The 26,387-nt window shown below is 43.3% G+C and overlaps 1 protein-coding gene across 3 annotated transcripts in view; it reads left to right on the forward strand.

Annotated features, from left to right (window-relative positions):
* LOC114047010 (gelsolin) overlaps positions 1–24,197 on the forward strand; it is a 70,649-nt gene extending 46,452 nt beyond the window's left edge. For all 3 annotated transcript variants that reach the window (XM_027867655.1, XM_027867652.1, XM_027867654.1), the window contains exons 4-17: positions 2,949–3,110; positions 4,417–4,566; positions 5,496–5,585; positions 6,563–6,695; positions 7,631–7,719; positions 9,583–9,798; positions 12,274–12,407; positions 14,059–14,149; positions 15,240–15,410; positions 16,612–16,786; positions 19,132–19,256; positions 20,919–20,996; positions 21,681–21,741; positions 23,816–24,197. In XM_027867655.1, the coding sequence (XP_027723456.1) occupies positions 2,949–3,110; positions 4,417–4,566; positions 5,496–5,585; positions 6,563–6,695; positions 7,631–7,719; positions 9,583–9,798; positions 12,274–12,407; positions 14,059–14,149; positions 15,240–15,410; positions 16,612–16,786; positions 19,132–19,256; positions 20,919–20,996; positions 21,681–21,741; positions 23,816–23,985 (1,845 nt within the window). In that variant the 3' untranslated portion in view covers positions 23,986–24,197. The remainder of the gene's footprint in view (positions 1–2,948; positions 3,111–4,416; positions 4,567–5,495; positions 5,586–6,562; positions 6,696–7,630; positions 7,720–9,582; positions 9,799–12,273; positions 12,408–14,058; positions 14,150–15,239; positions 15,411–16,611; positions 16,787–19,131; positions 19,257–20,918; positions 20,997–21,680; positions 21,742–23,815) is intronic.
* The last annotated feature ends 2,190 nt before the right edge of the window (positions 24,198–26,387 follow it).

Consider the following 26,387-nt stretch of genomic DNA (forward strand, 5'->3'; position numbering starts at 1 on the left):
AGGGGAGAGAGCATTCCAGGTATGGGGGACAGTCAGTATAAAGAAAGGGAGTTAGGAAATGGAGTGTCGTGTGTGACAAATAACAAGTTGGCCAGAGTGGCTGGACCGTAGAATATGTAGAGGGGGATGATGTGTTAAAATAATAGAAAGCCAGGAAGGAGTCAGGTTGCAAAGAGCTTTAAATGACAAACAGAAGAGCTTTATTTCATCTATATTTGATATAGAGGTAATATCATTGGAATTTATTGAGGAGAGAGTGTAACATAGTTAGAAAATTAATTCTGAAGCTGTGTGTAGGATAGATTGGATTAGGGAGAGATTTGAAGCAAGGAGTCCAATTGAAAAATTATTGTAGTAGTCCAGGCAAGATGTTATGAGGGTGTGGGCTAAGGTTGTAGTTGATTGGGTGATGAGGGGATACATGCAAGAGATACTGTAGAAACAAGTTGGATAAATAGTTCTGGGAATCATCTACATAGAGATAATTACATCCATCGGAAGCTGATGAGATCACTAAGAGAGAGTACAGAGAAAAGAAGGATACCTACAGTCAGTGGGTGTGGCATAGATGAAGATGTATGAAGACTATGAAGGAACAATCAGGTGGAGGGAGAATCAAGAGACAGCTGAGTCTTGAAAATACAGAGTATCCAAGAGGAAAGAACAATAGTCTCAAATGCTGAAGAGAGGTTTTTGTTTTTTAAGGATAAAGATTAAAAAAAAAACCCATTAGATTGGGCAATTGAGATTATTGGTAACTTTGGAGAGAGCCGTTTCAATTGAATGATAAAATTGGATGCCAGATTACAGAGGGTTTAGAAGAGAGTGAGGGGAAAGGGAGTGGAGGCACCAAATGTAGATGAGTTGAACTTCATTTTTCAGTTTAGTTGAAAAGAGAAGGAAAGATAAAGAATGATAACTGGTAGTCATGGCAGGCTATAATGAGGGTTTTTAAGGATGGGAAAAAGATGGGCATGTTTATGGGCAGCAAGGAAGGAACCAATGGATTGGGAGAGATTGAAGATTAGTTAGTGGGGATGATAGGGAGTGGCAACCTACTAAGAAAGATGGAAAGGAATGGGATCATGGGTACATGAAAAGGAGTTGGCCTTGGCAAGTAGAAGGACCATCTTCTTATCAGAGAATGAAGGAAAAAGTGAAGAGATGTAAGATGAGGAAGAAAAAAGGGAGCTCTCACTGAATGTTTTCAATTTTTAAAGTGAAGTATGAGATGGGGTCCTTGGATGAGGGGATTGGGAAAGGAGATACTATGGGAGGATTGAGGAGAGAAGAGAAGATTGGGAACAGCAGCTCTGGTGAGTAGGATTCATTTGGGGTAGAGTAGTAAGATTGCCTTGTGGCAGTTGATATTAGCTAACAAATTTGCAGTGGGCCTACTCAGAACAATTTTGTAGTTTCCTGCAGTTCTGTTCAGTAGCATATGAGTAAGAATAAAGGAGGCGGATAGTGGTAGTAATCTAAGGTTTTGGTTTGGCCAGGTGTGATTAATGATAAGCCGAGGAAACAAGGCATTCAAGAGTAAAAGTTGGTGAGGCATTGACTGGTTCACTAAGGGAAGAGAGGAAAGTGTGGCCAGAGAAGGGATTATGACCTAGGATACTACTGAGGAACGAAGGGATTGGAGATTGTGGAGAGAATGAAAAGTAGGTTTAGGAGGAGTGAGAAAGAAGAGACAAAAAGATAAAATATTATGTTGGCATGATGGAAATTTGGATCTAACCCTCCTTTCCCCTCCAGTGGCTCCTGATTACAAATCAGGATCAAATACAAACTCCTCTGATGATATTGAAAGTCCTTCATATAATTCTAGCTATCTATTCTTCTGGGCTGATGACACATTACTCCCCTTCACACACACAGTGTTCTACTTACTTTCTTCTGTATATGACATTCAATGTCCTGGCCTTAAGTCTTTGCACAAACTTCTCCCCATAATTTCTCTCTTCATCTCTACTTCTTGGAACCCCTTGTTCCCTTCAGTTTAAATCCCCTATTCTTCAAGTCTTTCCAGATTCCCCGTTAAGTATTGTTCCAGCCACCTTATCATTTTATACATATACATATGTGTGTATGTATATGTATACATATCTTGTATTCACTTGTCTATGAACATGTAGTATCCCTTCATTAGAATGTAAACTCCTTGAGGACGATGCTTCTCTCATTTTTGTTGTTTGTATCCCTAGTACTTAGCACATATAATATAACTGATTGAGTAAATAGAAGAGCCTCAATTTCAACCCAGGTCCTCTGACTCCAAATTGAGCAGCATTTTATTCACCATATTATATGGATATATAGGATTTATTAGTAGCAATACAAATCACAACAGTATTAATAGTTCCAATAACTTAAGTTTATAGAGCATTTTGGTTGCATCCTTATGAAGGAAACAGTGTGATGATTAGTATCTTCACTTTACAAATGAGGAAACTAAGGCTCAGAATGGTTAAGTGAATGGCCAAGGGTCAATTGCAGTTAATAATAGCAGAGCTGGAATCCAAACTCAGATCTTTGGAATTTAAATCTAGTGTCCTTTCTGTTATATCATGCTCCCTTCTTTCCTTCTTTCCTTCCTTCCTTCCTTCTTTTCTTCCTTCCCCTTCTCACCCTCTATTTTCCTCACCCCCCAAAAAAATCCCATGAGGCAATTAGTATTATTATCCCCATTTTATAAGTGAGGAAACTAAGGCTTAACCAGTTTAAGTCACTTACCCAAGGCTGCATAATCAGTAAGTGTAGTGAGGCAGATGGATTGCATTTCTAACATTTCATAATGGATGGAAGGAGAATTCTTAAGGGAGAATTTTGGGGTAAAAAAGACAGTGGAAGCAGCAGACTCTTCTGTTCAGTTCCCCTTGGCTTTCTATATTTCTCCCTGCTAACCCTAGAAGTAATGCTCTTCCTGCTTCCCTTCTACCTTACAGAAAGGCGGTGTGGCCTCTGGCTTCAAGCACGTGGTTCCCAACGAGGTAGTTGTGCAGAGACTGTTCCAGGTCAAAGGGCGCCGAACAGCCCGGGCCACAGAGGTTCCTGTTTCATGGGATAGCTTCAACAAGGGCGACTGCTTCATCCTTGACTTGGGAAATGTAAGTGTCCTCCCCAGCTCTCTCTGCCTCCCTCTATCACCATCACTTGTTGAGTCCTTTCCATAGGAACCTGTATTTTGTGGCACAAGTGCCATGTGCTCTCAGCTAGCTTTTTCTAATGGCCCTGTCACCCTAGAGCTTGGTCTTATTGCAGATGAGTGGGACACAACCACATCCTCACCCACCTGTGTAGGCACATGTGCAGAGAGCCAGACACATTCACATCAGTATAAGCATGAGCATACCTGCATACTGCCAGGCCCATGCATGCCCAGGAACATGGATATGCATACAGAAAAACATTTGCACCAGTATGTCTAGCATCATCAGCACCATCATCATTACTACTTAGGCTAGATCTGTGATTTCATTGGCATGAGGAATTCCCAGTGAGAAAACCCCCCCTCTATGAATGCAGATCAACACAGAAAACACAAGCTTAGACCTGCATAAATTAAATGGATTTCAGTCACACACTCACATACCAACCTATGCCCATTATGTGCATAGACATACACAAAGATGTGTAGCATTCCTCTCATACATGCACACAAATTTGGACCCAGATGTATGCCTATTATATCTTTTTTATATTTAATTTTTATTTTGTTTTGTTTTTCAATTACATGTAAACAAAAATTTTTTAATAATCTCTTTTTTAAAATTTTGACTTCCAAATTCTCTATCTCCCTCCCTCTCCTGGTCCCCCTCCTTGAGAAAGCAAGCAATTTGATATAGATTCTACATGTGTAGTCTTGCAAAACATTTCCATATTAGTCATGTTGCAAAAGAAACCACAGACCAGAAACAAAAACAAACAATAAAGAAAGTAAAAAAAGTATGTTCTAATCTGCATTCGGACTCCATCAGTTCTTTCTCTGGAGATGGATAGCATTTTTCATCATAAATCCTTTGGAATTGTCTTGGATCTTTGTATTGCTGAAAATTGCTAATTCATTCACAGTTGATCATTATACAATATTGCTGTTACTGTGTACAATGTTCTCCTGTTTCTGCTCATTTTACTTTGCATCAGTTCATGTAAGTCTTCCTAGGTTTTTCTGAAAGTGCCTATTATATCTTCATGAAAACAGATATAATATGTGCCCCTTCTGCTTGCACAGTATAAGGATGTGCCTAGGTATGTGAATGCATGCACCTCTTTGTGTATGTTCGCACATAACTTGTTTTGCTTTCTTGCTCTTGAGACCGTGGAGAGAAGGTTGGCACAACTAACTTCTCCTGCTTCTGTACCTGGGTTTGGGGAATCTGATTGTGAGGCATATGTTTGGTCTGTGCCTTGCAGGACATCTACCAGTGGTGTGGCACTAGAAGCAACAGTTTTGAGCGACTCAAGGCCACTCAGGTGTCCAAGGGCATCCGAGACAATGAGCGGAGTGGCCGGGCCAAGGTGTACGTTTTAGAGGAGGGAGCTGAGCCTGAGAGGATGCTCCAGGTGAGCCTCCCTTTTTGTTATTTGAGCCATAGTGAGGCAGCTGTTATGACTCTACCCTTGTGGGGTTGGGGAGGGCTGGTTTAACATTGCCTTTTAGCTTATGTCCCTGTGAAAGGTGTCATTGTCGAGGAACCAAAATTCCCAGGGACTATCTCTATTAAGCATTTTGGCTTCTTCCTATAGTTTCTCCTAAAGGTGTGCAGTTTTTTTAGGACAACTGACTAGAAACCCACCTATGTTTTGGTACATGCTGGACTATGGGTCTCACCTTTTGGGTGTACTGCTCTGTGGGGACATCAGTTAGATGTCTTGACTAGTAGGGTGGGACAAGCTCCCTAAAATGATTCCTTTCCCGAGGAGACCAGGCCTTGGGGCTGTGTCTGGTGCTTTAGGGCCCTGTTGCTTTTTCCCTCTCATAAAGGCAAGACCAGTGTGTCAGAGCCCTGTGAAGTATATACTCAATGGCCCCTTAATGTGCCTGGCTTTGTTGTCTAATGTCCAAACAGAAAAGAATCCAGAGATGTGGCTGCTTGTGATCAGTCTGTGATCTAGCAAGGGGAGGGACCAGGATCACCATGGAGAAAAGAGGCTTTGGGGGAAAAAAATTCAGAGTTGGCGAGGGCCTTAGAGGATTATCCCTGACACGTGATCTCCTAGCTTCCTTTTGAAATCCTTTGGCAATATCAAACTCCCAACCTCCTAAGACAGTCCCATCTGCTATGGGGTGGCTCTGATGGTTAAGAACTTTTTCCTTGCATCTCTCTTCTTCTTTGTAATCTTGTACTCACCTCTCTTAGTTCTGTCCAATTCAGGCTGTTCCATCTTAGGACCACAGGCCATCCACACTTGGAGGGGCAGATGACTGGACGCCTCTCACATTGTTGGTCTGTGCCCACAGGCTTAGATTTCCCTCTCTACATCCCTGCTAGGTCCTGGGGCCCAAGCCCACTCTGCCTGAAGGTCAGGATGACTCTGCCAAGGAGGATGCAACCAATCGAAGACTTGCTAAGCTCTACAAGGTAGGCAGCATAGTGTAGTTGAAAGAACCCTGAATTTGGAGCCAAAGTCATTGGGCTTGAAGTCTGGCTCTGCTTCTTTCTAGTTGTGTGACCATTGGTTGGTCACTTAACTTCTTAATCCTAAGCCTCATATTTGTCATCTGTGAACTCTGCCCACTCCCTGCGGTTATTGTGAGGGCCAAATGAAGCCATGGATAGAAAATACTTTCTAAAGCTTAAGAACTGTATAAACATCATCTTGTTATTATTATTACAAGGTATGGAGAAATAGCTGGGATAAGGGATCTGGCTGATGTGGGCTTAGCATGAAAAGTGGCCCAAGCAGGTGGAGCCTTGTGGGGATAGGGAGGAGTCAAGGGAGAGTCACTGCTAGTTCAACTTGCAGTCTTCTCAGACTGGATCCTGACCAAGGTCTTGGCCTCTGTATCTTTTGCCAGATGTTCCACTCCAAATATAGAGTATGGCAATCAGGAACACCCCTGGGCTTAAACAGTGCAGTGTAGAGAAATAAACATCAGACTCTAAGAATCAAGGGATATGGGTTCTTGTCATGGCTTTGCCACTAATTCTTTGTGGGACTTTGGACAGATTACTTCCCCTCTCTCAAAATCTCAGTTCTCTCATCTCCCCAGTTAGAGAAAATAAACAACTCTTGCTTTGACTACTGGTATATTGTGAAAATGAAAAGATATAATAACCCAAAAAGTGTCTTTGGAAGTTTCAACATACTATTGAAACACTTGGAGGACAAATGCCACTGTCTAGGTGCTTTGGTCCCATTTGGAGGCAGCTAGAGAGAGAGGGTGGTAACTTTGGAATTTGGGCCCTGCTTCTGAATCTGACTCCATTGAATCTGGGAGTGAGATAATCCCCAAGTGTGAATGTAGGACTTCTGCTGTATCAGGGAGAAAGCCTAGAGCCCTTTCTAAGGGCTGGGCAGGCAGATGCTGACTCTGCCCTGCTCTCTTCCCTAACAGGTTTCCAATGGTGCTGGGACTATGACTGTGTCCTTGGTGGCTGATGAGAACCCCTTCACTCAGGCAGCCCTGAGCTCTGATGACTGTTTTATCCTGGACCATGGCACAAATGGAAAGATCTTTGTCTGGAAAGGTGCCCTAGAAATGAGGGTTAGGGTGGGGAGGATTTCAGATCTCATTTGCACTTAGACTCCCAATTTTGTGGTTCTAGGCAGCTCTATCCCTGTCTGGGAAAGAGAGGGCACAGGGATGGAAGCATGAGTGGAAACCCTTTTCTTATTAGGACTACAAACCACTCTTTCTGGAGACTCCTGGAGAGGTAGCATGGTACAGTGAAAAGAACATTGATTTTGGAGTCAGGAGACCTAGGTTCAAATCCTGTTTCTGATGTTTACCTGTGTGACCTTGGGCAAGTCACTTAACCTGTTTAGGTCTCAATTTCCTCATCTGTAAAATTAAGGGACTGAGTTAGTAGGACTTTGAAGTTCTTTCCAGTTAATAGATCTATGAGCCTGTGATTCCATTGTGCAAAGAGGAATCTATAGAATATATTTCTGCCCTTTGGTTACAAGCCCATAAGGCTGGGAATAGGTCTCCTCTGTCAGTTGGATCTGGTCCCCAAGAGGCCAGACCCGGGACTGTGTGGTAGAATAAAACCGCTTGGTCCAGCAATTGTCAGGGGAGTGCAGAGTGACCTCCTGTTGAGAGAGAGAAGAATTAGGGAAGTTAACTATGAATATACAGATGAGGATGGGGAAAGTGAACCTGTTATTTGGAGCTCAGAGGGCCTGATTCCCTGGGACTTATTCCTTCTGGGAGACATTAGAGCAATCTGAGACTCAGCTATATCTGGCTGCAGACCCACGTAACGAATATCTCAGGAGAGCAGAGATCTCTTCTCTTGGGGTTCTGGATGCTACTGGTTGTCAGGAAGGTCCAGGGTTCCCTTGGAACCTCAGAGCTATGTCTGTGAGCTGAGCTTCCCCATTGGGGTTCCAGGGTAGTCAGGCAGGAAGTTTTTTCCGTTGGAATCTCCCAATTTGATTGGTTCCCTCAACTCACCCACAGGCAAACAGGCGAATGCAGAGGAGAGGAAGGCTGCTCTCAAAAGTGCCTCTGACTTCATCTCCAAGATGAGCTACCCCAAGCAAACTCAGGTGAGAGGCTGAGGCCTTTGTGTCTGGGGGGAGCAGTTCAAGCATGGGGTGCTTAGCCCTGTGCCCCATGGCCTGGACCAGTAAAATGGAGAAAGGAATAGAAAAACCCTGGGGGGAGGCTGTCCTGGGATAGCATCAGCAAATGGAAAAGGAGGGCAGATCAGTCAAGGTAACCAACTGAGTTAGAGGATAACTGCCAAGTGCCTAGCACCTAAAGGGAAGTGTAAGGCATGGTCTCTATCCTCAGTGAACTGCTAATATAATAGGTGAAGAAATGCCACTAACTTATATTGTAGTATCATCAAGGTGGGTCCTTCCTCCAAACCCTCTATCCTGAATTGTGATGAGCCTTTTGACATTGAAATAGACTGGTCTTTGGATGACAAGATCATAGTCTGTTTCCAGGCCTGCCCTTGAAGCTTTTCTAGCTTGGTAGGGTCCCCAGAGCTTGCATTCTGAAGGCAGCTAGCCTTTGGGAGCTCAGGGTCACCAACAAGACTCAATGAGACATCAGAGGAGGACTGTAATTTTCTCTGTGTATGGTTCTATATACATATGTATCCATGTGTATATATAAAATATGCACACCTAGAATTAAAGATACATACATACACACACACACATACATATATATATATATTCTACTAGATGTAAATCTATATGTATTCTACTAGATGTGAACTCGATGAGGGCAGGGAAGATGCCTTCTCTAAACTTTTTTTTAATCTCCCCCAAGGCCTAACATAGTGTATGGCATGCAGTCGACAATACATTTTCTTTTAAATGAATTCAGAATTTTATTGTTCTAGTTTTGACCTTCTGTGAACCTCCTCTAAATTTCTGGAGTCTGTGTCCCCTGTCCAACCACAAAATTGGGTTCTAGGGTTTCTAGGTACCAAGTTGATCAATGATTCAATCAGTTATGAACCAAGAATTTATTATGCATGTAATAATGTGCTAGGCACTGTGTCACTGGGGCAAAAAGGAAATGGTCCATGGTCTTTATGAGCTTATGTTCTATAGGAGGAAATAGCATATACACGTATAAGTATTTTTATATCTGATCCAGGGCATCTTCAGGTTGAATTCATTGATTCTTTTTTTTAAAATAATCTTGTTCTTATTGATATCTTTTGTTTTCATGAAACCTTCATTTCCGTAAATATCTCCCTGCCCCCATTCACCTACCCACTGATCCATCACTTCTAACAAAAATTAAAAAAAAGGGGAAAAAACAGTTCAGCAAAACCAATCAACACATCAGTTATGCCTGATAGTATATGTACTATTTCATACCTAGAGTACCCTATTTCTGTAAAGAGGAGTTCATTGATTTTTAATAGTATTTTTTTCAATTAAATGTAAAGACAATTTTTAGCATTCATTTTTACAAGAATTTGAGTTCCCACTTTTTCTCCCTCCCTTCCTCCCTCCCCTCACTTCTTCCTAAAATGGTAAGCCACTTGATATAGGTTATATATGTGCAATCATGTAAAACATATTTCCATGTTAGTCATAGTTATGAAAGAAAAAAACAGATCAAAAGGAAAAAAACACACAAAAAAAATAAAGTGAAAATAGTATGCTTCAATTTGCATTTAGAGTCACTTGGTTTTTTATCTGGATGTGGATAGCATTTTCCATCATGAGTCCTTTGTAATTGTCTTGGATCATTACATTGCTGAGAAGAGCTAAGTCATTCATAGTGTTTCCTGTTAATGTTTTCCTGGTTCTGTTCATTTCACTTTGCAGAGTGCATTGATTCTTAAACGTAAACTCAGTTCAGTTCTCTTGGAACCCTAAGGGGTCCTGGGAATACAGTAACCCCTTCATCTTCCTATGTTATGCCTCCTTCTTCCCCAGATCCAAGTCCTCCCAGAAGGTGGTGAGACCCCACTGTTCACGCAGTTTTTCAAGAACTGGAGGGATCGGGATCAGACCCAGGGCCTGGGAGTGGCCTATATTTCCAGCCACATCGCCAATGTTGAGCGGGTGCCTTTTGATGCTGCCACTCTGCACAACTCCACTGCTATGGCTGCCCAGCATGGCATGGAAGATGATGGCACTGGCCAGAAGCAGGTATCCTGTTGATGGAAGCATTGGTGGTGGGGTGGAGAGGAGGGAGGAGGGAGTGCTCCCAATTCCAAATCCTATACTCTTTCCATTGAAACACATTGGTCTTGCAGACTCTAGGTATATTAGGGAAATAGATCTAGATCTATAATTTTATTATAAGATACTTTACAATAACAACAACAATAATAGCTTGCATTTGTATGGCACTTTAAAATTTTCAAATCAATTTATAAATATTATCTCATTTTATCCTCTCAATAATCCTAGGAGATAGGTGCTGTATTATTCTCATTTACAGATGAGGAAACTGAGGCAGACAGAAGTTAAATGACATCTAGTAAGGGTCTGAGGCTAGACTCAGACTCAGGTCTTTGGCACTCTAAGTCCAGAGCACCATCCGCTGCTCCACCTAGCTGACCTGGTGTACCTTTTGGTACACAGCAATTTCATTGTAACCAAGGGCTTAACACTCATGATTTTAAAGCTTGCAGTGTTTTCATTTGTGAGATGACTATCTTATAGATGAGAAGACTGAACATCAGAGAGGTGTAATGTTTTGCTTCAGGACACACAGCTAGGAAATAGCACAGGCAGGTCTCAAATGTGAGGCTTCTGACTTCCAGTGTAGCAGTCTTTTTTTTTTTTTTACATTCTTATTAAACATACTTTCACATTAGTGATATTGTAAATAAGAATTAGAACCAATAGGAGGAACCACCAGAAAGAGGAAACAAAACTCAACAGAAGAGAAAAAAATATAGCAAATAGTATGCTTCCATCTGCATTCAAACTCTATCATTCTTTCTCTGGATGTGGATAGCATTTTCCATCATGAGGCCTTTGGAGATGTCTTAGATCCTTGCATTGCTGGGAAGGGTTAAGTTTATCAATATTAGTCGTCGCACAATGTGGCTGCTTCTGTGTACAATGTTCTCTTGGTTCTGCTCACTTCACTCAGCATCAGACCATTCAAGTCTTTCCAGGTTTTTCTGAAATTTGCCTGTGCATCATTTCTTATAGCACAATAGTATTCCATTACATTCATATCCCACAACTTGTTCAGCCATTCCCCAATTGATGGGCATCCTGCCCAGTGTAGTAGTCTTGACATTGCACTCCACTGTCCTTTAGAGTAAGGACTTGGAGACTTTGAGTCAGATTCAATTGTTGAAAGTTTCTAATCGGCTTCATTCCTTCCCCAGAGTAGTTTTTTGATTTTTTGTAGTTGGAATCCTGCAACCTGGTATAGGGAACAAGGTCGGGAGACCTGATTTCTCCTCCCCGCCGAGCTACTGATTCGCTGGGTAACCTTGGCCAATAATGATGATAAAAACTAACGTTTATGTTGAACTCAGTAGTTTACAAACCCTTCTACATGTGCATCTCATTTGCTTCTATAACATTTGGATGAAGTTATTAATACTCTTTTTTGTATCTTTGATGGGGAAACTGAGGCCCAGAAAGAGGAAACAACTTGGTTAAGGCTATGTAGACTTAAGGGGCGGTAGGTATTTGGGCTCAGGTCTTTTCACCCCAAATCCAGTGCTCTTTACCCTACACCACATTATTTCAAAGCACTTTCCCTTCTCTGGGACTCAGTTTCCACATCTGTAAGGTGAGCTGTCTGGACTAAATGTTCTCTGAGGTTGGTTCCAGTGGTAATATTCTAAGATTTCATTTGAAAGGCCATCGTGTTGAAGTGTCATTGTTCCCATAGCGCCACCAGAGGGCGATGTAGGACAGCCAACAAATTTAGAAGGCTTTGTGGCAGCCCCTTTGGGAGTAGCTGGTGGGTGTCATAAATACAGAATCCTAGTATCTTAATGGGGAAACCAGAGCAAATTATCCTAAATTCAACCAGTCCATCCCCTTTCAACACTGTGCCTAGGGCACAGTAATTGGCGGAGGAAGATGTTGTAAATGACCCTTCAGAGAATGACAGTTTAGTCCAGGGGTATCAAACTCAAACAGAAATGGGGCCACCAATCCATCCCTGCAGACCACATATTGACTTTTAAAATGTAATATTATCTATGTTTTCATTTTGTTAAATATTACCTTGTAACATTTTAATCTGGTTTGGGCTGTGTTCAAGAGTGTTGTGGGCCCCATGTGGTCTATGGGCCATGTGTTGGACATTTCTAGTCTAGTCTGCCTAAGTTGAGCTATTTGTAGAAACTGAGGCTCTGAGAGAGGAAGCAACTTGCCCAAGGTCACAGATCCACAAAATGTCAGAATAGGACCCTTCCAATTATTGAGTCAAACCCTCTCATTTTACAGATGAGGAAAGTGAGGCCCTAAGAAGAGCTGCGCTCAGCTTAAGGCTACTTCACTAGAATGTGTGCATTTGAACCCAGATCTAGATTTTAAGTCTAGCACTCTTTCCACTGTATCACTAGAAAGCCTCAACTTCCCCCTAACCCATCTCCCAGGTGGCCTGCATTGTGCATGTCGCTGACTGTCTCATTGCCTTGGCAGATCTGGAGAGTTGAAGGTGCTGACAAAGTTCCAGTGAACCCCTCCACTTATGGCCAGTTCTATGGTGGTGACAGCTACATCATTCTGTACAACTATCAGCACGCAGGCCGACAGGGACAAATCATCTATAACTGGTAAGCATCCTGATGTGGGAAGATGGGCCAGGACGACTATCATTTGGGAGGACTCTCAGCTGGGCACTTGGTCAATCGGCACTACTGGTGGAACTGAGAGGTAGTGAGATAGAGTGGAAGGGACATCTGGCTGACCCTGAGAGATAAGAAGTCTGGGTTTTAGTTCCCACCTCTGCCCCAGACTTTGGCAGACTGCTTCCCCATTCTGGACTCTGGTTTTCCTATCTGAAATGAGAGGCGTTGGATCAGATGCTTCCTTCCAGGTTTAGATCATGATGGTCTGTGATGACTGGACCTTATTATTGTCCTTTCATTTGAGGTTTCCTGGGACAGCAGAGCCTGGGGTTCCTACTGCCATATACTTACTCAGAGTTCTGAGACAAAAAAAAAGGATACAATTCCTTATAGATTACTGGGGCAACATAATAATAACAACAATAATAATAGCTAGAATCTATATGGTGCTTCAAGGTTTGCAAAGTGCTTTACATATATTTTATTCCCATAACAACCCTGGGAAGTAGATGCTATTATTATCCACATTTTACAGATGAGGAAACTGAAACAGAGATTCATTGACTTAGGCAGCATCACACATCTAGTAAGCGTTTAAAGCTGGATCTGAACTCTGATCTTCCTTCAGGCCCAGCTCTCGATCCACTACACTAAGGGTTCCTATAAGATGAGAAAGTTGGCCTATGTGCTCTCTAGGAACCCTTCTAGCCCCAGATATTATGGTTTTGTGCTGTTGAGACTTCCAGATCTTCATCTTAGGGATGGGATGATGGCCTTTGTGCAAGAACTGTACAGTGGCTGCTCATTCCAAACCACTGCTGGAGAGTGAAGACTCAAAAGATCTGAAATTTAGAGCTGGAAGGGACCTTAGAGACCATTGAGTCTGACTCCTTCATTTTACAGATGAGGAAACTGAGGTCCAGAGCAGTTAAATAACTTGCCAACAGGAACACAGGCAGTAAATGTGTTAGCCAGGATTCCAGCCTCAGTCTTCTTGTGCCTAAGTTCAGGGCTCTGTCCACCACACTTTCAGGATTCTTTCTATATCCTTCTTCCCTTTCCTTTTTTGGTGGCCTTCTGAGTCCAGACTAATATCCTCCAGGAAAGCATGAGCTCCAGAAGGATTTGCATGTGGGGGGACTGAGAACCCCCATGTCAGTCAGAAGCCTTGGTTTCAGCCCAACCCATCCCTAAACTCACTGTATGATCTTAAGTGAGATGGTCCCCTTCTTTGAGTTTCAATTTGCTCATCTGTAAAGTGGGGATTATGTGCCTGACTCTGAAAGACCATGTGTAGATGAGTTGAGATAATGAATAAGACAGGGCTCTGCAAAACATGAAAATGGAAAGTGGCAATGATTATAATAACTCACATATATACTGTGCTTTCCTCATGACAAGCCTGAGAGGTAGGGAGTTTATTAATTATGATTTCCATTTTACAGATGAGAAAAGTGAGGCCCAGAGAAATGAAGTGATTTGTCTTCAGGTCGCAGTCATTTAGTGATAGGACTAGACTGTAAACCCAGGCCTCCTGACTACAAGGCCAATGTTCTTTCTATTATATTTGCCACCTCTGTAATGAGGATACTGATGCTGATGCTGATACTGATGCTGATGATTCTTGTTATCGTAGGCAGGGAGCTGATTCTAGCCAGGATGAACGTGCCACAGCTGCCATCCTTACAGTACAGCTGGATGAGGAATTAGGTGGTACTCCAGTGCAGGTAACATACCTCCCCTCCACCCCACATGAATGGTATCAATGAGTAGCCTTTCACTTCTAAATCTTGGCCATACTCGGTCTCAAGAGCTAGGTCCTCCTGTGCACCAGCTAAAGGAAACTGATGCCCTACTCAAGGGTGGAGAGGTCCATTGTGTGATGCTTGCTCTGTGTTGGTAGAGCTGGAGGGTATACAAGGATGCCCCTGGGAGACATTTGCAGCTGTCTAGCTATGGCATAGCATCCCTCCCCCCAACAATCCCAGGACATCTTCTGTGCCTTGGAAAGGGAAAGGGAAAGATATGAGTAGACTGCAGCGTACTGGGTGGGGGTTGCGAAATCCCATTGCCTCTCACAATCAGTTGTCTTTAAGCCGACGCTCAACTGCCCTGGATCTCCGACCACAATACATGTACATGCATGAATGCTATTTACACATAAGTGTGTGTCTAAACATGTATACATACACATGCTTACCTGCAGTACTACTGCCTATCCACATTGTATGCATGTTTGTATCTGTTCATGCTTCTCCACATGCATACATATGTGTAACCAGTTGGTAATGTCCACATGCTGTATAAATATGCATATATGGGTATGTACATATATGTGCATTACAGTATTTTAAGGATATGTATGTGTGTATGGTATTTGTAAGGAGTTGTGCATAGGCACCATGGCATGCACATATACGTACATGTACACATACAAACATTTACTTGATAATGTTTTACAGTACACTGCATGAATATTCTGTGCAGTGTGTATTCTTCCCTCATATAGACTTCTAGCATATAACGTGCATTACACACTTCATACAACATGCATGTGTATATATAGTATACACACATGCTATATGCATATATTAGCAGACACAAGCATATCCATATCACAGAATTCATGTAACATATGTAGACATACACACAACGCACACGCAAACATACTTTTTTATTTTCCCCGAGTTTGGTGGGGGAAGAGTCTGGAGGATCCTTGGAGGGGGCAGGAAGAACAGGATGACATCCCCCCATCCCCACCCCAGGCCCCTCTTCTGACTGCTGCTCTGACACCCTGTCTTCGCTGCCTTTTCCTAGAGCCGAGTTGTTCAGGGCAAAGAGCCTGCCCACCTGATGAGCCTATTTGGCGGTAAGCCTATGATCATCTACAAAGGCGGCACCTCTAGAGAGGGTGGGCAGACGGTCCCCGCTAGCACCCGCCTCTTCCAGGTCCGTTCCAGCAGCTCCGGAGCCACCAGGGCCGTGGAGGTAACTCCTACATCTTCTCCTAGTCTGGGGTTGGAAGCAGGCTCAGGCGATCAGACTGAGGGGGGTGAGTCAAGGGCTTGTAGCCAAACCTCCCCCTCCAGAACACCACAGAGAGAGTGGCTCTGGCCATGAGCCTATGCAATGATACTCTGACCTGCTGTGGACAAGACTTTGAAGTGACTGCAGAAATGGAAAGCAGAGCTGGTCCTCCCTGAGGCGTTGAGGCCTAGCTGGGTCCGAGGGAGAGCTGCACATCTAAATCCTCCCTTTCATGTTAGCAGGAGGAACCCCACTGTGAGAGCCAGGCCACTACAAGGTTGCAAAATGCAGTGGAAAGGCCAAGGGATTTTGAGTCCTGAGACCTGAACTGCCATGAGACCCTAGCTGTGTGACCTTACACAAGACACTTCACTTTGCTGGGCCTCAGGCTCCTCACCTGCAAAATGGGAACCAAACCTCTGCTCTCTACTTAATAGGGTTATTATAAGAAAAGCTGTTGTTAAAACTACCTTGTCAGGGTCAGCGTCCTTGAGCACGAACCTGACCTGAGCTTGCATTGGGAGGCTTTGGCCAGGTCATATGATCTGGACATTCAGGCTGCTCCCAGATGCCTCTTAAGGCATCCCTTCCAACAATAAATGTTATGATTCTACTCTTCCCCCTTCTAGAAGAAAGGCAAACCCCAAGGAATAGAACATAGGGAGGTGACCAGGGAACCAGCCTCAGTGTCATTGCTGAGTGAACCCTCCTTCAGAATAGGAGCAGAATCCCTTGATCCTTCATACAGAGTGGGAGACTTGTGGCCTGAGAAAGAATCGTGGGATTTCAGAGCTAGAAGGGACCTTGCGGATCCTCTAGTCCAGCTTTCCCCTTTCCTAGATGAGGAAACTCGGGCCCAGTGGTCACAAAGGTGGTAGTTGGCTGAACTGGGATGAAACTCCAGTCCTCTCACTCCCAACTCATGACACTTTCCTGCCTCTCTAATATTATTTCAGCCCCATTTTTATAAATATTCTAATGATTGTCTAGTTCATCTTCCTGGGCCTAGAAGAACTTGCTTTGTCCAGTGTTTTAGAACTCTTCCCCCTCACTGTGAGTGGGGCTTGTGGGGAAAGCACCTGGGGATTCAGGATGGTTTTTAATCTGGTTATTACTACATGGAATTATTTCCCTTGGGGGGGGTCCCCTACTTTTCCCCCAGGTGAACCCGGCTGCAAGTGAGCTGAACTCCAACGATGCCTTTGTCCTGAAAACTCCATCATCTGCCTACCTGTGGGTGGGTGAAGGAGCCAGTGACACAGAGAAGTCTGGGGCCCGGGAACTGCTGAACGTGCTGAAGGCTCGGCCTGTGCAAGTGGCTGAGGGTAGTGAGCCAGGTGGGGACCACGAGGGATGGGCCTGGTGTGGACGTGGGCTTGGGATGTCCTTCTGAGCAAATACCTGGTGGGTGCTTACCTCTCACCTTTGCTGAACTGTCCTGCTCAGGCACAAGGCAGACCTAGCCCTGAGGGAGAGGACAGTCTTGGGCACAGGGACGCCTGCCTTGGCCATCAGGGTTAACCAGCCCTTTACAATTCACTGACTCACCCCTTATTCCAGCTGAGGAAGAGAGGGCCCTCTAGAGTTCATTTCATCCCTTCCTCTTTCTCCAGAATAAACTGTCCTCCCTTTCAACTTTGGTGAGTGACTGCAGTGGGCTCAGCCCTGCTCTAGGTGCTTTGAGGACTACAAGAAGAGATGACAAGAGTCCCTGCCCACAGGCAGCTTACAGACTGGTTGGGAGGCAGATTTAGTACAGAGCCTGGCACATAGGAGGTGCTTGATAAATGCTTAATGACTGATGGTTCACATGAAACAGCATTTGCGGTGTGGTGCAGTACTCTCACAAGAGACCTGAATTCAAATCCTGTCTCTGACCTTTACTGGATGCCAGATTGTAGGCAAATGACAACCTCTTAGAACCACAAGCTCCTTTATCTTTAACATGGGGATAATGCTTGCACCCGAACTCAGTAGTGTTGTAAGGAAAATGCTTTGAATAATTATAATCACCAAAAAAGTATGAGTTTTTATGCGCTGAGTCTTCAGTGAGTGCCACACGATTTAAGAGTTGTAGGAATCTGGAGGTGGGAGAGAGATCAGCTTGGGCTGCAGTAACCAGGGAAGGTCTCTTGGAGGAGGTGAGACCCCAACTGGTCCTTGAAGCTTGGGTCAAATTTTGATAGACTGGAGAAGAGGAGGGTCAGAGGAGGGTGTCCCAGGGCTGTCCTTAGTGAGAGGATTGTCTTGTGCAAAGGGGTTAGTTGTAGAAAGTCTTACTTTTTTAAAAAATATTTTCTTTTTTCAATTAACAAGCAAGTATTTTCCTTTTCCCGCTAATGAAAATATTACAGAAAAAAGAAAATCATTGTAATGCAGTCAAGTGAAACAAATCCCACATTGGCCATGTTCAAACATATGTATCTCATTCTGCACCTTGAGTCCAACCATTACCTGTCTGTAAGGAAGTGGGCAGCGTTTTCATCATCAGTCCTCTGGAATGGTAGTTATTCATTGTGTTAGAGTTCTTAATTCTTCCAAAGTTTCTGGTCTTTATAGTGTTGTTATTGAGTAAATTCTTCTGATTCTATTCATTTCATTCAAATTTTCCCAAGTTTGTTTAAAATTGTCCCTTTTGTCATTTCTTATGACTTATTAATAGTCCATTGCATTCGTATACCCAAGAATATGCTGGTGAATGGTTAACAATAGATTTCCTGAAAAAAAAAAGGGCCCACAACACACTTTTAAGTTTAATATGAATCATTACCATTTTTATCCATCACTTTCTTAAGTCTAGACAGTCACAATAACAACAAAAATCAAGCAAGCCCTGATTCGTAGCATTTGTAAATTTCTGGGGTGTAAATGTTCACACTGAAAATTCAATACTTTGGTCTTTCTATCAGTTGGAACCAGCTTGTAGCTCCAACACCCTACTGCTTATACCATAATCTCTTCAACCATTTCCCAATTCTGGGCAACCCCTTCATTTCCAATTTTTTGCTACCACAAAAGGGGTTCATATAAATATTTTTGTACATATGGGTCCTTTTTTTCTGATCTCTTTGAGGTGTAGGCCTAGTAGTAGTATTGTTGGGTTGGGGGTATTACCATTTAGTAACTTCCAGGGTCATAATTCAGAGGCTTTCTTTTTGTTTGGTTGTTTTTTTTTTTTTCTAGGCAATGGGGTTAAGTGACTTGCCCAGGGTCACACAGCTAGTGTCAAGTGTTTGGTCTGAGGCCAGATTTGAGCTTAGGTCCTCCTGACTTCAGGGCTGGTGCTCTATCGACTGCGCCACCTAGCTGCCCCCAAATCTCTAGTTGCCTTCTTTTTTTTTTTGGTGAGGCAATTGGGGTTAAGTGACTTGCCCAGGGTCGCACAGCTAGTGAGTGTCATGTGTCTGAGGCCGCATTTGAACTCAGGTCCTCCTGACTCCAGGGCCAGTGTTCTATCCACTGCACCACCTAGCTGCCCCTAGAGGCTTTCTTTTTGGCCTAGCTATGAAAGACAAGAATTAATGGGGCCATGTTTAGGGGAAGAGGGAGGCCTAAGGAACAGTTGGTTTGACCAGTGGAATAAGGATTCTTCCTTTAGGAGTAATGAGACCCAAAGCTCGTAAAATATATTCACAGAGGAAGCCAAGAAGACAGCAGCCATTTGTTTGTATGTCCCACACAGATAGCTTCTGGGAAGCCCTGGGCGGGAAGGCTGCGTACCGCACATCTCCACGGCTGAAGGACAAGAAGCTGGACGTCCACCCCCCTCGTCTCTTTGCCTGCTCCAACAAGATTGGTCGCTTTGTGGTGAGTTCAAGAAAATAGGTCTGAAGCTGTCTCCCTCTTTCTGCTTTCCCCTCTCAGAGAAAGGACCAAAAGTGTGGGGCCAGTTTGGACCATGAATGTAAGATGTTAATTTGATCAAGTTTACACAAATGTTGTTTTCCCTTGTGTAGGCAGAGGGTGCAGGAGGTCCCCTCTGCATATTCATCATCTGAGACAGATTCACAGGGCAAAAATAGGCCTATCCTTTCTTAATTATATGATCCCTGAGAAGACCATTAAAGCCTCTCTGGGTACAGTGGGAGCAAAAATACTTTTTTTGGTTGATTTGGATATAAAATCATTACAAACGTATGATTCTCGTTGGTCTGGTAAAGGCTTATAATAGGCTTATGGAGATCAAAACCCTGGGGACACAAGGAGATCCCTGATGACAGGAGGGACTGCCTTCTGCATCATCACTAAAACACAACAGATTGAAAGACAGCCTTGGCAGAATGGAAAGAGAGCTGGCCTCAGAGTCGGGAGGAACTGGGTTCAAATCTTGCCTCTGACACAAGACACTTAACCTCTTAATGCCCTGGGCAAATTTCTAAGGCTGTAAGTTGCAGGACAGTGCATGGTGTGTAGCAGGAGTCTCTTCATCGGGAGTTCCAATGAAATTACAGGCCCATGCCAAAAGCAAATAAACCCAAAACACAGATATGGTGGATTGACTCCCGATGGTAAGGATATTGGTTACTCTTCCCACTTGCTGAGATAACTCACTTTATGTGGGTATGTGGCACCACCCACATTGGCTTTGATGTCTCTCCCAGCATTACATGGCACCCATGGCAGCTGGGTATTGCAGAGCTTGATTTAAGTTCAAACCACACCTCAAACACTTCATTAGTTATCTGACTCTGAACAAGTCACTCAACCTCTTACAATCTCAATTTCCTCATCTGTAAAAGGGGGGTAATCCTAGCACTTGTCTCCCAGGGTTGATGGGATGCATGAGATAACATATGTAAAGTGCAAGCTTTTAAACACTCTGTTAGTGCTAGTTATTATTATTAGTAAGGAGTAACCCTGAAGAAATTGATGCCATTCAAAAAAATTGAAATGAAAGGTTTACTCCAGCATTATGCATCCTTGACAGCTGGGAAAGCCTTTCTGCAGTTTGAGGTTTTTACATCTTGCTCTGAGTGGGGAGGGAGACCTGCTTTCACTATGCTGCCATGGGAAAGGCTTCCCCAGGGAAGTTACTGAATGCACTCCTTATTCCCATTTGACTTGAATACTCATCACTTTGTGCAGGGAGAATAGGGAGATGGGGAGAAAGAGAGATGAGACGTCACTCCTCAGACTGGACTAGGCTAAGAGCCTCCTCCCACCAACTATTTAGCAAAGGAAGGGGTATGGGCCAGCAGCTGTATGTTGTGGGAAAATCACTGGACTAGGAGTGAGAAATTCTTGAGTTGATTCCTGGTTCCGTCTTTTTACTGGCCGTATGTTGCTATTCAAAGCATTTAATATCACTGAGATTCAGCTTCCTTATTTAGAAGGTGGAGATTTTGCCCCTATAGTGCCTATGGCATATGAGTATCTTTAGATGATTCTGAATGGCTAGAGCCTGGAGAAGGGAAGGGATTTCTTTTTTTTTTCTCTTTTCTTTCATTAATCCTTCCTGCTTCTTTCCAGATTGAAGAGGTTCCTGGGGAATTTATGCAAGAAGATCTGGCTACAGATGATGTCATGCTCTTGGACACCTGGGATCAGGTCTGCAAGATGGAGAGGAGGAGAAGGGAGGGAGGGAAGATAGATAGAAGAAGAGCTAGCCTAGCTACCTGGGCCCCATCCTTCCCAAAGGAATGGTGCCTCTACTGTGCTTAATTGCCTGGGAGAAGCTATAGCACACGAAGTGCACTTTTTTCCCCCCAAGGTTAGTCTAAGGACATGGTGAGATTTAACTTTCCTTTACCAGGCCTGCAGTGAGGCCCTTGCTCTGAGTCCTTTGGACAAGCCTATACAGTAACTGTCTCTGGGCTCTCATGATGTTCTGTTCTTCTGGAGGTGGGGTTGTGTAGGGAGGAATTGAAGGGTTAGACAGCTTTCCAGCTACTGAAGAACTACGTGTACTAGTAGCATCCTTTAAGCTTTTGCTCCCTGGGACAAGATCCAGACCACCTTGCCCTAGTGGCAGCTTTCCATGCTGCATCCCCACCTTCCTTCTTGTGGCACAACCTTCAGCTGGTCCTCCCACAGACTATTCAGCCTAAGAGACCCCACTTGAAATAGGGACACAGAGCCATCTATGCTTCCAAGATCGAGGACTCAGCCCAGACCCAAGTGCAAAGGAAAATGATATTTGAAAGGATAGCATCCACTCTCCCTCATCAGCTCCAACCTTGGTGGCTGCCCTTCCCTGTATGTAACGTATCTTCCTTCATGTTGAATGTACAGGTATACGTCTGGGTTGGAAAGGACTCTCAAGAAGAGGAAAAGACAGAAGCCTTAACATCTGGTAACTTCCTGTTCCTTTCTGTCTGTTTTGATGTCGTTCAGCAGGAAGTGAGATGGGGAGCAGGGTAGGGTGGAGCAGGTATGAGGTTGGTTCTCCTGGGTGTGTAAAGCTCATTTTATGGGACCCAAAATTTCTTTATAAGAAGCTATTGCCCTTTAGATCCTCCCCCTACAGCACCACTGTCTTCTACCTAAAACATTCAAAAAAGAAAGTAGTGGGGAAAGCACTGGACTGAGTGAGAATGAGGAGGCCTTGGTTCCAGTCCTGGCTACCACCTTCTAACAGTGCTATGACTGTCAAGCAAATTCCTTCTCCTTTGTGGGATTTAGTTCCCTCTGCTGGAAAAAAGAGGATGTTAGAATACTAGAGAGTTTATGGGGTCCCCTTGCAGCTTGAACATTCTAGGTTCTGTGTTAGAACATTCTGAACTTTATGTTCTAGCATAGCTCACCGAGATAACGTATTTTGTGTTTTGTCAACCTTAAAATGACATTATGCATGTCGGCTGTTATTGTTCTTAGGTTCCAGGGCTCCTTCTAGCTAAAATATTTTGTGTCCCAATGCAACTTGCAGTCTAAACATCCTTTTATCCCATGAGACAAAACTGTAGTGATGTAACAGCAGAATATCCAGGTCAGAAGGGACCTCAAGGATCATCCAGTCCAACCCGTGCCTAAACATGGAACTCCTCTACTGTATCTCTGACAAGTGATCTGACCTCCCCACCATTGTTAACAAAGACTCCACTGCCTCCCAAGCCTGCCCGCTTTTGAACACTGTCATAGTTTAGGAAGTTCTTCCTTAAATCCAGGTGAAAGCTGCCTCTTTACAGCTTTCACTCACTCACTGCTTCTAGTTTTGGCCTTGGAGGCCAAGCAGAATGAATCTCATCTCCCTTTCCCATGATGGTCCTTCAGCCACTTGAACATAGCAATCATTCCCCCTTTTCCTCTCCCCAAGTCTTTGCCTCTCTAGGCTAAACATCTCCAGTTCCTTCAAATGATTTTTATATAGCAAGGTCTCTCATACCCTGTTGGAGAGGCACTCTGGTTTTTTAATGTCTTTCTTAAAACATGGCATCCAGAACTAAATCTTGTACTCTAGATATGGTATGATGAGGGCAGATAGCAGGGAGGACCATCACCTGCTGAGTTTTGGACTCTATGTCTTCATGAATGCAGTCCAATCTAGTATTTGCCAATTTGGCTGCCATGTTCACTCATGCACAGCCCTCTGGGGTATTCCCAGAGATCTCCCTCCAGGTTGGCCTTGACATACTACTTTTTAGGCCCAATCATTTCCATAGTTCATAATCCACTTAACTAGTACTGTCATCTCGCTCACATCTTTCTATCTTGTTTATGAGATAATCATGAGAGACTCTGCCAAATGTTTTGATCAAATCTAGGTACACTGTGCCTACAACATTTTCCTGATCTCCCAGTCTAGTAACCATACCAAAAAAGAAAACCAGGTTGGTCTGCCATGCTTAAACCCATCTTTTATCATATATTCTACATTTTTGGTCAGAATATTGTGTAGTTTGTTTATATTACTCTTCAGTTAGGGTGAACACTGCTAGGTGGTGCAGTGTTTAGAGTGCCAGACCTGGAGTCAGGAGGACCTGAGTTCAAATCTGGCCTCAGACACTTGACACTTACTAGGTGTGTGACCCTGGCCAAGTTACTTGCCTACAAAAACAAAACAAAATAAATTTTAAAACATATATATTTTTAAAAGAGCAAACCATCCAGGAGGGCTGACTTTCCCTTTAGAATCTCAGGACATAAGATCTTGCCATTTCTCTGACCTCCTTGAAATCTGCTCTTCCAAATCTGGTGTGCCCATCAGACTCTGGCCTTTCCTTCTCTATCATGAACTCTCTTAATAATGATTAGTCACTTCTTCCCAAAATTTCCATCATTTCTACATTAGCAACAAGAACACAGGCAATTAAACACAAGCTATATATCATCATTTGCCAACTTCTGCCCTAAAAGGCCATCAGCAAAGGAGGATGAAGATACTAATAACCCCTGGGTTTTTGTTTCCCTCTTTGTGTGTCTTTCTGTAGCCAAGCGGTATATAGAAACTGATCCTGCAAACAGGGATCGTCGAACACCCATCACTATTGTGAAGCAAGGCTTCGAGCCACCCTCATTCATGGGCTGGTTCCTTGGCTGGGACAACAGCTACTGGGATGTGGATCCATTGGACAGGGCCATGGCTGAGCTGGACGTCTGAGTCGCATAAACCCTACCTATTCTGGTGCCTATGATAGCTGCCCATCCAGTTTTCAAAGAGACTGACTCATGGCAGTTTCTTCCTCTCTTTTTTTTTTTTTGTCTCTTGTTTTTTATTACAGTAGCCTAATAGTTGTGCAATAATTGAACATATCCTAATCTCTGTGCTCTGGAGATTTCACATAATAAAGCTTACATGGGACATGTAACAACCTAAGTGTTTCTTTTAGTATGAGTTGAATAAGTGCTTACTCAATTTTTTTGTAGAATGGTTTGAATAGACAAAACTAGGTCAGTGGATTTCTTAGAACTATTGACCATTGAATTGGAAGGGACCTTCAAAAATAAAATGTTAATCAACCAATTGGTAGCCATTTATTAAGGACTTAATATATGCTAGGCATTGGGCTAAGCACTGGGAATACAAATAAAAGGAATAAGAAAGAAAATCCTTGCTTCAAAGAGTTTCCATTCCATTGGGGGGAGGGACAAACTTCAGGGTGGGGGGGAGGAAGAACTAATGGGGACACAAAAGGAAGAAGCAGTTCAAGGAGTCATGGACTGAGCTGAGCTTGGAGTAAGCATGAGTGCTTTCTCCAATGAAGATTCCAAGGATAAGCTCCCCCCAATCAAAGGAGGAGACTGTGGGGACGGAAATGAATGATGTCAGTGTGAAATGGCCTCTGGGGAAGAGGTCGCTAGGTAATCTGGGAAGCCATGGACTGAACAGAGTTTGGAGAGACACTGGGGAGGCAAATACAAAATTAGGACAGTCCCTGCCCTCAAGTAGCTTACATTCTACTTGAACTTTAGAATATCGATTATTCAAGTTGGAAAGAACCTCATAGATCACCTAGTCCAGCCCAATCATTTTACAGGGAAGGAAATGAAAGCCCAGAGAAATCTACAATATTTAGGAAAATGGGGGAGATATGTCAATTAAACTTAAATTGTCTAATGCAAATGGTTTCACTATTTTTAAAAATTATCTTCATCTGTAACCTTTTCCCCCCCAATTAATATGATTCATATTGGAAAGTCACCTTTATATAAAAAAGATCCCTCCCTACCCCCAATTCGTTGCCTCATCTCCTTTTTGAAACTTTATAGCATTTTAAACTCTTCTTTCCCTAATTTGTCCAAGTGATTCAGGAGATCCTTGAATACCTTGCTTACCCTTTCCTGACCTTATTTTCCAAGACCTGGGTTCAAGTCCTAGTTTTGACAAGAGAAGTGTGAACTTAGGCAAGTTTTTTTTTTTTTAACCTGAGTCTCAGTTGTGAAATGGAGCCACAGGGAGAGAAAATCATTTTGTAAAAAGCCAGAAAATGCAATAGAAGCATGAGCTAGCACTGTTGTGCCATGGATGGTCTGAATGTTGAGTATTGGTAGAATTTTCTTTGAATGGAAAACTTGCCCCTGACTCCCTGAGAAAACCCCAGGAGGCAACAATTAGGATCATTCACTCTGCAGCAGGGATCAGGAAACCCAAGTTCCACTGACCAACAGACTGAAATAAGGGACCACATAAAAATAAAATGTAGCTTAATGTAAGATTCTTTTTTGAAAGAAATAAGGGTAAGCTTAATCTGTTTTAAAATTTAAGAACACAAAATGCAAAGCTATTAAATATCTTTTTCTCAAATTCAACTTTATTGCCAGTAACAGGAGAAAGAAGAAAGATATGGAAAGGAAAGATTGTGGGTGGGAATTAAGAGATTGGGACAGAAGAGAGCTGGGAAAGAAAAGAGAATCACCCAGTGGTCATGGATTATTCATCTCTTAGGCACCCAGCTAGTAAATGGCAGAGCAGAATTCTAATACATATTGTTTTACTTGAAATCCAGCACACTTTCCAATTAGTCCAATTGTATGTGAACAAGAATCCCCTTTACTCTGGTAAGTGGTCACCTAGCTTCTGCTTTAAGACTTTCAGAGACTGACAGCTCCTGACACAACCTGCTTTCCAACTTGGAGATTCTGTGAAATAGAGAAAATACTTCCTAGTCACAAACCTCCTTAGAATCATAGTTTTAGAGCTGGATGGAAGGTTAAAGACTATCTAATAATCCAATCTCCTCATTTTATAAGTGAGGAAACTGAGGTCCAAAGGAGCAGTGACTTGCCCAAGATCACACAACAAGTGGCAGAACTGAGACCACAACCCAGATGTCCTTGCTGCACACCCAGTACTCTGCCTTGCATTGCACTGTGTCTCTTTAATCCATCTCCCAGTGATAAAGTCATTCACTTGTCTGCACTGGGGCCTCCTAGGGGCTTGAGAACGAGTAGGGTGATTAATGAATGTGGCCACTGTGCCAGAAATTTGCAGGAAACCCTGATGCAGGTGAAAATACCCACTTCCTTCCTCCCCTAATTCTCTTGGCTTGTGCTCATGGTATA

This window comes from Vombatus ursinus, unplaced genomic scaffold (genome assembly GCF_900497805.2).
Source record: "Vombatus ursinus unplaced genomic scaffold, bare-nosed wombat genome assembly UNPS02014786.1, whole genome shotgun sequence".
Classification (NCBI taxonomy): Eukaryota; Metazoa; Chordata; class Mammalia; order Diprotodontia; family Vombatidae; genus Vombatus; species Vombatus ursinus.